We start from the raw sequence: 13631 nt of genomic DNA, 5'->3' as shown, positions 1-13631 counted from the left end.
GGCGGCAAAGCCCCGCGCAAACAGCTGGCCACCAAGGCTGCCCGCAAGAGCGCCCCGGCTACCGGCGGCGTGAAGAAGCCCCACCGCTACCGGCCCGGCACCGTGGCTCTGCGCGAGATCCGGCGCTACCAGAAGTCCACCGAGCTGCTGATCCGCAAGCTGCCGTTCCAGCGCCTGGTGCGCGAGATCGCCCAGGATTTCAAGACTGACCTGCGCTTCCAGAGCTCGGCCGTCATGGCGCTGCAGGAGGCCAGCGAGGCCTACCTGGTGGGTCTGTTTGAGGACACCAACCTGTGTGCCATCCACGCCAAGCGAGTCACCATCATGCCCAAGGACATCCAGCTGGCCCGCCGCATCCGTGGAGAGAGGGCTTAAATACATTTGTACACTTTTAAACTAAAGGCTCTTTTAAGAGCCAACTCAGTTATCCCAGAAGATGCTGTATTGCGATAACTTCGTGTTGGGAGACTTTGGGTATGAGTTGTATCTTGAACCACGAGGGTGCTACTTAGAACAAAGGTTCTTTCGGAGTTCACATGTCTAAATTTCTAATGAAAATTTGGACGGTTATGACGTTGTTAGAATAAGCAAGGAATAGTTTGTTTTGGGGGGTATTTATTTTGGAGGCTTGGTTCACACAAGCCTGGAGGTTCTGTAGGCCTTTAACTCTGGCATTGGCCTCCCTTTACCCTGAGTGTTAGGATTAAATGCATGTGTCGACACACCCACCTGAAACAAGTTTTTAGAAGGCCTTTACCACAACAAAGAGGTGTAAGATTTCAGGATTTTAGTTTTAGTCTCAATTGTAATGTTACATTGTACTGCAGTTGTAGAAGACATCAAAACTACCTGAAAATGTTTTTACCTTTCCAAGTAGCATTCAAGTAGCAACGTCACTGGTTTGACACATATTAAAGTATCTAGGGTTTTAACTTTTTTATTTTAACATCCTGGGATGGTCATTAATGAGCTCTTCATTTAGCTGAGAATGACATAGAACTGACCTTTTTGCCTCCACTTCCCCGATGCGGGGCTTATAGGCCAGTACTACTGCCTAGCCTAGTCTAATTTCATTATTTTGGAGGTTTAACACAAATCTTAAATTACCATTGATTCTTTGCCTCAATAATAAAAGAATTTAGGGTGTGGTGGTGGCTCACACCATTAATCCCAACCCCTGGGTGACAAATCTCTGTAAATTCACCTACCTACTCTACATAGCAGGTCCCAGGCCAGTCAGGGCTAAGTACCAAAATCCTGATTATGGTCTATAAACAGACTCAGAAGGAAGCTCAAGAACCACTTTTTTAGAGTTTGTGAGGGGAAAAATAGCAAGAAAGCTGAAGGAAAGGCATAGGAGGAGGAAAAAATGGCGATTCCCTTTGAATTAGAGTCCCAGAAAGCATGGAGGTTCAGCCACTGGAGTTGGGAAGCAGCTGTAAAGGGGAGTGGAAGGGTTCTTCAGAGAAAGTAGAAGCCCAGAGTATCAAAGGCAAACAGGCTTCGGGTTCTGGTCTGTATCCAATAATGACAGAACAAAAACTACACAAGGTGGTACATGCCTTTCTTTAATCCCCTCCCACTTGGCCAGCAGGGAGGCAGGCCTGGCCTGTTGTACATAGCAAGTTCAGGCTAGGCCAGGCTAGACTGTCTTGGTGGTGGTGGTGCAGGCCTTTAAAACTAGCACTCCAAAGGCAGAGGTAAGAGGATCCCTGAGTTTGAGGCCAAAATGGTTTACAGATCAAGTTCCAGGACAGACATTAACAGAGACAACCCTGTCTCCGAAACAAACAAACAAACAAACAAAAGACTGCCTTAAAAGGAAAAAAGGAGAAAAAGACAAGATAAAAATGTATTCTTTTATAACTAGAGCTTAGAAAATTTGTCAGGAAACATCATCTTTAAAAGGGTCTCCTGGAACATGTAGTACATTATCCCATTATCCCAGGTCTTTAGCACATCTTCAAGATACCAGCTTTTTTTTTTTTTTTTTTTTTGGGGGGGGGGTGTCAGTCTTTTAGCTAAATGATAAATAGGCAATGTCTAATCTTTAAACCAAATCAGAATGCCATATTTCTACTCAAGGCCGGATTAGAACACCAATTTCATTCATCGGCAAAGAGAAGGTAGATTTCTCCCAATGAGATTTAATGAAACCCTGATACCCCCACCTTTTCAGATGGTAAGTGGAAGGTGGACTCTAAATCTGAACACATCAGGGATGTTGCCCAGCTTCCATTGCTAATGCTAAAGCTAATTCCTGTCAAGATAACCAATAAGAATGGTGGGTGATACGAAAACGTTTTTAGAAGGATCATAAAATAATTCAGTTTAGATCACGAATGTGGTTCTTGTAATTTATATGGACCTTTTTCTGAAGTCAAAATAACTAGTAACATAAAAAAAAAATTAAAGTACCGCTAATACTTCACTATTTTTTGGTTGATAATTTGAATTAATGTATTTCCAACATGTAAATAATAATATACAAATGTATCTTTAAAATTTTGCTCCAAGCTTTCATTCTGTAGGTTTAAATTCTAATTTTTGAAAAATGTGAATTGGTTAGTACTTCCAATTTTTTTTCAGTTCCTGTCTTTTTATTTATTCATACACAACTACTTCTCTTCTGGTTTGTTGAAGCAGTAAGTCAGACAACACTTGCCATAGTAATGTCTGTCAAAATGGCTAGCTATGAAAACTCCAACACCAGGTTCATCAGATGGACACTCTTGATGAAGGAGACTAAATTTGCCATTTTCATCTACCTTATAGCACCTCAGCATAGCCAACTTAACCTTCTTTCTCTTATGCTTATTCTTATGGTGTAAGACTTCTTCCTCCTCTTAGCACCACTACGAAGTCTCAACACAAGATGAAGGGTGGACTCCTTTTGGATGTTGTAATCAAAGTACAGCCATCTTCCAGTTGCTTACCAGCAAAGATCAGCCTCTGCTGGTCAGGAGGAATTCCTTCCTTATCCTGGATCTTGGCCTTTACATTTTCTATAGTGTCTGAGGGTTCAACTTCGATCATGATGGTTTTCCCCGTAAGGGTCTTCACGAAAATCTGCATCTTGGCTGGGTTCCACCATGGATGTCTGATGGGAAAGCACTTCCAATTTTTTTTTAATATTTTCTCCCACACTGAAACTTGTGAATACTAATAACATACACATAGGTAGTGCATACTTCATCCAAGAGATGACCAGCTATGTGACATCTAGCAAGTCATTTCAGGCTTACAGGCATGATTTTTTTTTTAACACCCTAAAATTAAAGTCTCAGATGTGCAAAGTGGCAGGTAACTGTAATCCCAAAACCTGAGAAGTGGAGGAAAGATCAGAAATTCACAGTTATCCTTGGCTTTATAGTGACTTTGAGGCTATCTTGAGATAGGTGACAAAGACCTGTCTCAAAAACTCAAAACTGGGTTTTGCCATGGTGAAATACACCTTTAATCCCAGGACTGGTAAACACAGGCAGGTGGATCTCTATGAGTTCAAAGCCAGCCTGGGATACATAGTCAGACCCTGTCTCTAAATAAAATAAAATAGAACAAAATTTGTACAAAATTCAAAATAATATAATGAGGTAAGTATCAGAGCAGCTTCAGAAATAGAAGTTCTTACCGTCAATTCTCACCTCTACCACCTCCCAAGAAAAATATTTAGAAACCAGAATCTCTCTTCACCAATGTAGAAAAAATAGAGCTATTTTTCTCAAAGTACGAAATAATTACTAAAACACTCATCTTCACCAACCATTTAATCTTGGAGCTAGCAATACTAATAATAATGATGATAATGGTAATTTTAAATATCCACAAAACTCATTTGTCCAAAAGCAGATCACAGTACAACACCATCAGTTATGAAGTTCTGCAATCCCCAGGAAGAAGGATGTCACATGGAGGCAAAGAAGAATGAGGAACAGTTCTGACTAGGTTTCTTCACATAGTGTATGAGAAGTAAATTATATGCATTCCCTCTAATCATATTTCTACACAGTGATACATGTTGTGCTTTTCTCCTTATCATATCCCCTCTGTAATGGGAGCAGGTATTCAAAAACCACCAAAGACCTGAGACATTCCACTTGAGCCATTCATTTGCATGACACCTATGTAACTAAACAAACAAATCATTAGCAGCATATGTATATACATTCCTTCTCACAGAGTGAAGTTTAAGTTATGCAGTTCCCATGTTATTGTGTCCTTATCAGTGTTTTATTACTGAAGAATAAAATGTTTAAATTAGTCATGGGTTGAAGACCAAAGGCTCCTATGTTATGTAAAACTATAAGCTACTTCATTTGTTCACATACTTTTATTATTAGAGTATTTTATAAGACCATGACCCTCATTGATGGATTTAAAAAGTGGGATAATCAATAAATAGCCAGCAATTCTAGCTTACAGACATAATAGCCAAAATGCAAGAAAATTTAGATATACCATTTAACTGTTTTTCTACAGTCTCTAACCCATCCATACATTTTAAATATTGACATGTCACAGAGGACATTTTCCTATTTGTAGATTCCCCAAAATTGGGAGTTGCATGGGTAAGAAGGAAAGGGAGATAGTACTCAATTAGGCCATAAAGAGGAGGGTCAGAAAAATATGCCCATTGTGTTCATATATGTTTTAATATATATTGATATACATATTTTAAATCTCTAAATCCAATTGGTATCAGACGATATTCTAATTCAGTTCATGGGGTTTTAGAAATTCAATCAAATGCAAATTCACAGAAGGAAACAAGAGGAAAGAAAGATGGGCCTGCCTCTGCCTCCTCAGTGCTAGGTTTAAAGGGTATAAAACATGGCAACGGACATTTTCACTGGGTCATGTGCCATTGGAGACCTGCTCAACAGTCCACATTTCCTTTTTGCTGTGCATTCAATAGGAATGGCTATGGAAAACTAAACACACATTTTTAATACAGCGATTTTTTAAGCACTTAAAGTATTCAAGTTAATAGAATTAGTTACTATAAAATGATCATATTTTACCCATGTATTTATCATTCTTTAGCAACACTCAGAATATGAACTTTACCTCCTGCAGAAGATAGAAGGCACACTCAGAATATGAACTTCCCTTGGATACACAATATCTGCAGAGTATTCTGCAAGTATCTGATTACACACACTTCATCACAGGCACTTCAAAATGTAATAGGAAGCTACCTGTCCTTCAAATTATTTTTTATTACTTGAAACTCAAATTCAGTGCCTATTACTACAGTTCTATCTTATCTGGTGTGTGTGTGTGTGTGTGTGTGTGTGTGTGTGTGTGTTACACAGACACCACCCTTTGGAAATCAAGGAACATCTTGCAAGGGTCTGTTCTTTTCCATCACATGGGTCTCTGGGATTGAACTAAGGTCTTCAGTCTTCAGTCTGAACTTCAGTCAACAAAATCTCTAAGTGGCTCACCATCCTCCTAAGGAAATGCTAGCTTGAAATGTAGGATTATAAGAATACACACGTATCTTAGTCGGTGCAAGCCCTTGCAAGCCCTTGCCTCAAGCCTGGAACCCACATGGGGGGAAAAGAGCTAACTACTCCAAGTTGCCCTCTGATGTACATGTATTACATCATGTATTATAACCTCTCCTCTCTCTCCCCTCTCTCTCCTCTCTCCCCTCTCTCTCCTCTCTCCCCTCTCTCCCCTCTCTCTCCCCTCTCTCCCTTCTCTCTCCTCTCTGTCCTCTCTCTGGCCCTCACTCTCTCTCCTCTCTCTCTCTGGCCCTCACACTCTCCTCTCCTCTCTCTCTCTCTCTCTCTCTCTCTCTCTCTCTCTCTTCTCTCTCTCTCTCTCTCTCTCTCCTCTCTCTCTCTCTCTCTCGCCCTCACTCTAGCCCTCTCTGGCCCTCACTCTCTCTCTCTCTCTCTCTCTCTCTCTCTCTCTCTCTCTCTCTCTCTCTCTCTCTCTCTCTCTCCCTCACTCTAGCCCTCTCTGGCCCTCACTCTCTCCTCTCTTTCTCTCTCTCTCGCCCTCACTCTAGCCCAGGCTGGCCTCGAACTCACAAAGATTGACCTGTCTCTGCCTCCCAAGTGCTGGGATTAAAGGCGTGCGTCACCAACACCCGGCTCTATTTTCTTTAACTTTCACGAGTCCAGCTGCAAACCAGGCAGCCTTCTAAAATGGTTTTTATCTTCCCATTGTTTACTGTTTTATTCACTAAACAAGGGAGGAAAAACAAATAAACTCTGGAAAATGAATGAAGCAACGTGGTGTGTGAACGGCAAAAGGTGCTGAATTTTAGTAAAACTTAGCATTAGGATGTTTAAAATCCAACTGGCAATGGTACCAGTCCCTACAAACTTCAAGGATGGGAGGTATTCAAGTCTTTCCCCCAATTTCGCAGCAAACAGAAAATTTCAGTATCTCAGGCTCTCCTCCACTTAGAATAATTCCGGAGCTCAAAGTAGGGCCGGGAGGGGGCGCGAAAGGGAGGGGGAGGGGTAGAAGGGAGGAGGAACAGAGAATGCCTTCGTCCCAGTACATAAATGCACATTAGTATCCCAACACCTGATTGGCTCAACGCTTACACTCTTGACTGATAGGATGGTCTGATTGGGTAATTCTCAAAACCATGGTCTGCGGACGGATTGGAAAGGAAAATTAAGGTCAGCCCCCGCCTGTAATCCCACTGTCGGATTGGCTTCCTAAAGGGAAGACTGAATTACCACGCCTACGCGCCAGAAATGAGGACTTCCCGCCAAGAAGTCAAGTGATTGTAAAAGTGCCGGAGACAGAACCCGCCCAGGTTTTTAAACAGACCGCAGCAATCAAAATGGAGCTAATAGTCACGGTCTAGCTCTGCTCGGGACACTTAACCACTGAAACACTTATGCATCATACCAAACCAATGAAAGGGGACTCCCATAGCTGTGCTCCCGACCACATAGCCGAGGTCCAACATTGCTAGAGTGCAGCTCTTTTGAATGAGACCTGTGGGTGGCTCTGAAAAGAGCCGTTTAAGATTTTTCAAGGAAGGACGCGCCAGCTTACTTCTTGCGGGGAGCGGCCTTCTTTGCCTTGGCGGCCTTAGGCTTGGTCGCCTTGGGCTTAGCAGCCTTAGGCTTCGGGGATTTGGCCTTCGCTGGACTCTTGGCTGTCTTCTTGGGCTTCGCTGCCTTCACCTTTTTCGGACTCTTGGCAACTTTCTTGGCGCCTGCGGCAGCCGCGGGCTTCTTCGCTTTCTTCGGGGTCTTCTTGGCGGCTTTCTTGGGTGTGGCAGAACCAGTCGCCTTCTTAGGCTTCTTTGCGCCCGCGGGCTTCTTAGCCTTGGCCGCGCCTGCCTTCTTGGCTTTGGGCTTGGCCTCGCCGGAAGCCGCCTTCTTGTTGAGCTTGAAGGAGCCGGAGGCGCCGGTGCCCTTGGTCTGCACCAGGGTGCCCTTGCTCACCAGGCTCTTGAGCCCTAGCTTGATGCGGCTGTTGTTCTTCTCCACATCGTAGCCGGCAGCGGCCAGAGCCTTCTTGAGCGCGGCCAGGGACACGCCACTGCGCTCCTTAGAGGCGGCCACAGCCTTGGTGATGAGCTCGGACACCGGGGGCCCGGACGCCTTGCGCTTCCCTGCTGCAGCGCCAGTCTTCTTCGCCTTCTTCTTCACAGGTGTTTTCTCCACAGGTGCAGGAGCAGCAGGAGCTGCGGGAGCGGTCTCAGACATGGTTTATGCTTTGCTAGAAAAGCCAAAAGTAAGCACAAACTGTCAGCGAGAGTTGCTCCACTGCTGAAGGCTCTGGGTTTATATAGAGAGAAGCTGCATGGTGATTGGTTCCCTGCGCCGTGCGCAGCGCTGCCAAAGAAGGGATCTTCAGCTCTGCCTGGTGGCTGTGTTTGTTGCCCCTTAAAAAAGATTAAAAATATAAGAAATATGGGCATGAAATAATTAGGGACTTCGGGGAAACTGACCCGAGAGCCTGCAAGCTTCATTCTTGCATTAATTTGTACAGTTATATTCAAAATCGGCAGCCTGAAACTTCCCCGAATGACCTAACTCTCTTTCAAACTTCATGTCAATTGAGACAACTTTAAGGTTTTCCTTAAAAATACTATTTCTGTCGCCGTCATTCGCAAACTTTTATTTCCGGACATGATTCTGCACATTCTTATTGTTACAAAACTATATACATTAACTTGATTTTACTCAAATATCTAAGGAAATTCGGGTTTTTCGCGGGAGCAACAGCACAGATGCTCCCGGGGCTGTCTGCACCAAGCTCTAGGAATTGGCACTACAAGGGAAAGTTGTGCGTGACTGGGAAATGATTATTGTATAAAACACCTATCGTTTTTTAAGGTATTTGACATACCAATGTGTAATTCAGTTCGATTTCCTTGTTTTAGATATTTAACCATTTTCTGGATGGAGTAGAGATGAGTCTGTGCCATAGATCAACAGCTATAAACACATTTCTTCAGATTTAGTGGGGAGTGGAGACCAACTCACAGATTTATGGAAAAAAAGAGACCTAGGTCAAGAAGGAACATAAGTTTAGCAACTGGAAGACGAGGAACAGTTGGATATAATCTGGATTGACGACTCATTCATTGTTTAGGAAGCATGTGACTTCGGGCACTTATAAGGCTTTTCACCCTGCCAACATTTATCACATCATTTTCTGCATACTTCCTGTGTTTTAAAATAACGTAAATTTCAATACTAAAAAATAAGCAGAATTTGGAAGAAAAATCTGTTTCTGAATTTTTATACTGGCTACTGACCTTATTACATATAAAATATAATCTTTCTCAAGCAAAATTATTAACTGGTTTTATCCACCTGAGAACGTGAACAAACATTTTAGAATGAGCTTGAATTACTTGAAAATTCTGTCTCAGTTAGTTTGCAATACAATAAAGCTTATATACTTGGGTTCTTATTGGATGTTGAAGCAGAAAAGTAATATTTTCCATTAAATAGACATTACACTGAAGACTCAAGTCTTTTGAACAAATAAGAAAAGTGTTTTGCTGTTATATTTTTAAAAATCCTTATATCCACCTAATCTCATTATGACATAAACGTAATGATTTAAATATATGCTTATTTTAACACAAGACTAGCCAGTCAGTGCTTAAGATGTCTGATCTTCACACTTACCTTGCTATACACACATAACTTGGCATGCTGTAAAATGATCATTTATTCAGTAGAAACAATAATCAAGTCCCTGGGATATAAGAACATGTTATGATATAAACTATTAAAATATATACAAGATTCCCCAGTCAATCAGACTGGACGTGAATCACTCAATGGTTCCCTTACATGGCATTTTCTGAGTATATGGAAGGAGCTAGTTGTATCATCTGTGGAGTCACTGTGCATAGCAGTCATGACAGGAAATATATCAGCCTTTTCCTGTTTTATATATAGCTTTGCATTGCCTACACCTAAATATATGATTAAAATCCTAATTTTAAATTTTTTATACCTCCATTCACTTCTATAATCACAATAGCCATTGCTTACTCCTTATTGACACTGTCTACTGCTATTTATTCAGTTACCAGAAGTTAACATTTAATTCTTCCACAACTCTTACTGGACACCATAACTATTTGAACTCCCCAAATATGATAAAGTACTAGCACCACAAAATTCCATTTCCTAATTTTTTGGTACTTTCTGGTGTTCCTGGAAGCAAGACATTAGGTAAGACTTGATCTCACCAAGAAAATGGTTTTCCACATATTTACAGAAAGAGGATACACTGGGTACAGTTAACTTTGTTACTGTTGTGACCTGGCTACTTATCCTTACAATACCTAGCAAGAACAAGGCTCTTAAATGCTGAATAAGCCATGGGACTACAAACTTGAACCCACAAGAACCTTAACTGATTTTCAGTCATTACTTTGGAGGGTAACATCAAAAACTTGTTTTTGGTCTTGAATCCAAAATGTAACCATGCCCTGAAACAGAAGATTATCCCCTGTAGTAATGCTTGAACTGTTTTTATAGAGATTTAAAACATAATAAAAATCCTGTGAGAGCCATGAAAGTTGTGTCTTCATCTTCACTCAATTTTGTGCTAGATAAACACACACAACTGTTTACCATTACCATAGTAATAGCTGAGAGATACCAGTCTCATTTATCCCATAGGACAAGTTCATGGGCATTCTATAATTTAAAGACTTTCAAAAGCTACAGAAAATGGTGGTTGTATAAAATAACTATCAGTTGTGCAATGGAACTCCATGCCTCTAATCCCATCACTTTGGAGGCAGTCAAGGGTGAATCTCTAAATTTGAGGCCAGACTGCTCTACAGAGTCACGTTCCATGACAGTTAGGGTTATAGAGAGAAACCCTGTTTCAGAAAAAATAATAATAGTTAAGATAATTATCAAGAAGAGAAAATAAAATAAGGGGAAAGAGACAGTTTTACTGGAGTCAAGTATGCTCAAAAGGTCTATGAAAAATTAGAAGTATTAGTTTCGCATTCCTCTCCATTGGCATTACATGAAGATAGTGGCAACTTGAAATTCACATCCAAGTACAACCAGTCTGCATTAATTTCATTTTCAAAAATGAGCACTTCTAAATATTTAAATGAATGCTTCCAAATGTCCAGTTTCCTTGCCCCAACCCCACATCTGCAATATGTTTTATATGTGGAAGCCGAATAGCTTCTAGTATTCTAAACCCTCCGTGTCTTTACAAAGGCCAGTTCTACAGTATGCAATACATTCCCATCCACAGTCTGCATAACTGAAACTGTGTGTTTAAAACAGTTTCAGGACAATGCAACTGGGATTTTGCTGCTTCACTGGGATACTAGGCACCAGCCAGGAATATATGAGCTGTAGGCACATGAGACCCCTCATCGTGAATTTAACTTCCCCTTAAGTGGTCTTTCAGCTCTTTAGGTGGGGGAGAGGATGTCACTGTGTTGTTTAACCAGGTGTTCTCACACCAGCTTTGGCATTCTGGCCTTTAGAGTGAATGGGGTGTAAAACTGGTGTCTTTCTGAAAAGGAACATGGGAGATCTCTGTGGATTATTTGGGATAAGCTAAATACCAAGCATATTCTGAGTACTTGGTACTTTCTTTTCTTGTTCTTCCATCACCATAGACATTTCTCAAACAAGCACTAGCCAAAGCACATCTTCAAGAGGACCTCTCCACACAAGGATGGGGCTCACATCAGCACTGCACAGGCTAAAAAAGGAAAATTGCCTCAGGTTTGATTTGAGTCTGGACTACAGAGTTTATTCCACTGCCTCAAAAAAAAAAAAAAAAAAAGAAAGAAAGAAAGAAAGAAAAGAAAAGAAAAGAAAGAAATTACCTCTGTAGTGCACAAAAGGGCACTGAACCAAATTGTGTGCAGTATAAGAAAACATAGAAATTCGTGTACTAAGACATATCAAACTGATGTATGTACAGCCTTACTTCAGTAACATATTATTGAGCTGTTACTTTACAGAATTTAAGTGTTCCTTTTTTTAATTTGCAAAGCTTCTTGACAGGCCATATTTAATGTTTCCAAAAATTGAGACTTCACTTTTTTCTAAGTCTTCCACTTAAAAGGTACTGTTAGTGTACTGTATCTGGTTTTATAGGCAAGTGTATGGCTACCACCTTTCTGCAAATGATGGTTGACTAGAAGATTTATCAAATATCAGCTGTCTGAACGTACAAGCACACTCCTAAAGGACACAAACTACTAAGAACTCGAAGAGGAAAGCAGAAGACTCACAACCCCCCACACTAAAGCGCCTGTGCCTTCCTCATGTAATGGGAGTCAGCCAGTGAGGTAGAGGGGCGGATACAGAATCACCTTCCCGCCCGCGCCTTTTCAGTTTTCTAAAAGGTCCGCAGTCCTCGTATATATAGCTGTAGAGGGCGCTTGATCAGCTTGAGTTCATCTTTAGCCTCTTTTCACTATGTCTGGCCGTGGTAAAGGCGGAAAAGGCCTGGGCAAAGGTGGCGCCAAGCGCCACCGCAAAGTCCTCCGCGACAACATCCAGGGTATCACTAAGCCCGCCATCCGCCGCTTGGCCCGCCGTGGCGGAGTCAAGCGCATCTCCGGTCTCATCTACGAGGAGACCCGTGGGGTGCTGAAGGTGTTCCTGGAGAACGTGATCCGCGATGCGGTCACCTACACGGAGCACGCCAAGCGCAAGACCGTCACCGCCATGGACGTGGTCTACGCGCTCAAGCGCCAGGGCCGCACGCTCTATGGCTTCGGCGGTTAAACAGTACATGTTCGCAGATAACTATAAAGGCCCTTTTCAGGGCCACCCACCATATCAAAAAGAGAGCTTGTTGCGTTTTCTCATCCGAAATTCTCCCTGGCTTTAAGGTTAAAATGACTAACATCCAGAGCTATGGGGCGGGACTATTATTCCTCAGGAATTTTATAAGTTCAGCATACTTCTCTTCCCCACTGCTTACGTTACCCTCCCTAAGATCTTAGCTGGAACCTTCACAACCTGTAGGCGAGGAAGTATTTCTAATGCAAAGACAGTCAAAAAGGAACTAAATTTAAAAGACGGTGAAGTTTTTTTTTTTTAATTGCTATCCATAATAGTGTAAGATTTAAGCTGTTGCTTTGCTAATCTGTCCTCCCCTTGGATGCCTTGATTACAGCCTTCTGTTTGATCATTTCTCCAAAGGCTGACTGCCAGCCCTACCTCTACCTGACAAGGTAGTTCCAGAGTGACAGTTCTTATTGCCAGTTGGCAGATTACTTGTTCCATCATTTCTAGATGCCCTTATTTCCTAATATCTGACTTGTCACCCTATTGTGACAAAAGTCTTCCCTCCACGTTAAGTCTGGTTCAACTACTAAATTACTTGTTTGCCTCCAAACAAAAGGCTCCTACTACATATAAGTTCTATATAAACCACTCCAGTGGTCTAATTGATGGGTCCTGGGAAAAGCACACTTGAGACCCATTTGCCACTCCTAATTTAACAATGTCAAGATTCCAGGCTTACTGGCACACATTTTTCCTGTTTGCTTTCTGGATTCTCGTCCAATGATTTTAGACGTGAGTCTTCTGTTCATTATCCAGTCTCTGGTCGTCTGATCATCCCTTCACAGTGTGAAATAGGTAAACATCCAAGCCCCAAAGAAAATGCTACCAGCTTTTCGACCTTCTTTTAATACAGTATAGTGACCAGAGATGACTTATGGAGCACCTATAGTCGTACAATCAGTCTTTTTCATTTCAGTGTTTCTTGAGCAATTAAAATTTTTCATTTCATTGTAGAAAAATAAAATTGTCTTAACTGATTATCCTGTATCTAAAGAATAAAATCCCAACTCCTGTGTTTCATCTGGCATCTGTCTTGCCTCCATAGCTTCATTCCCTAACCATGAATTCTACTCCTGACTTGACTAAAAAAATTGTTTTGTTTTTTAAATGAAATTACCATATGTACATGTGTGTTGTCTTTTTGTTTTGTTTTTCTGCTTTCATAAGAACATATAGTCTTTTTGAGGCTGCTCTTTTCTTTCTGGACCAAGTAATATCAGTGCCAATTACAGAACGTAACAAACAGTAGGTACTCAGGCCAAATAAAATTAAAGGATGTAAAGACAAAACTGGCTTCCTTCTAAAATTTCTTTGGCCTGCAATATAACAATGAGATAT

At 41.6% G+C, this 13631-nt stretch overlaps 2 protein-coding genes and 1 pseudogene across 2 annotated transcripts; 1 reads left to right on the top strand and 2 right to left on the bottom strand.

Annotated features, from left to right (window-relative positions):
* Nucleotides 1-2056: 2056 nt before the first annotated feature.
* On the bottom strand, nt 2057-5637 carry LOC118238607 (annotated as a pseudogene).
* A 1339-nt stretch (nt 5638-6976) lies between these two features.
* On the bottom strand, nt 6977-7754 carry LOC100774468 (histone H1.3). The gene has a single exon (XM_027409499.2). The coding sequence runs from the start codon at nt 7686-7688 to the stop codon at nt 7026-7028; it is 663 nt and encodes a 220-aa protein (XP_027265300.1). The 5' UTR covers nt 7689-7754; the 3' UTR covers nt 6977-7025.
* A 4158-nt stretch (nt 7755-11912) lies between these two features.
* Nucleotides 11913-12277, top strand: LOC100774182 (histone H4). The gene has a single exon (XM_027409546.2). It carries the CDS (start codon nt 11916-11918, stop codon nt 12225-12227), a length of 312 nt encoding a protein of 103 aa, XP_027265347.1. The 5' UTR covers nt 11913-11915; the 3' UTR covers nt 12228-12277.
* The last annotated feature ends 1354 nt before the right edge of the window (nt 12278-13631 follow it).

The sequence above is a fragment of the Cricetulus griseus genome, chromosome 3 (genome assembly GCF_003668045.3).
Source record: "Cricetulus griseus strain 17A/GY chromosome 3, alternate assembly CriGri-PICRH-1.0, whole genome shotgun sequence".
NCBI lineage: Eukaryota > Metazoa > Chordata > Mammalia > Rodentia > Cricetidae > Cricetulus > Cricetulus griseus.
The sequence above is the reverse complement of the archived record's forward strand: the minus strand, read 5'-3'. Positions and strand labels throughout refer to the sequence as shown.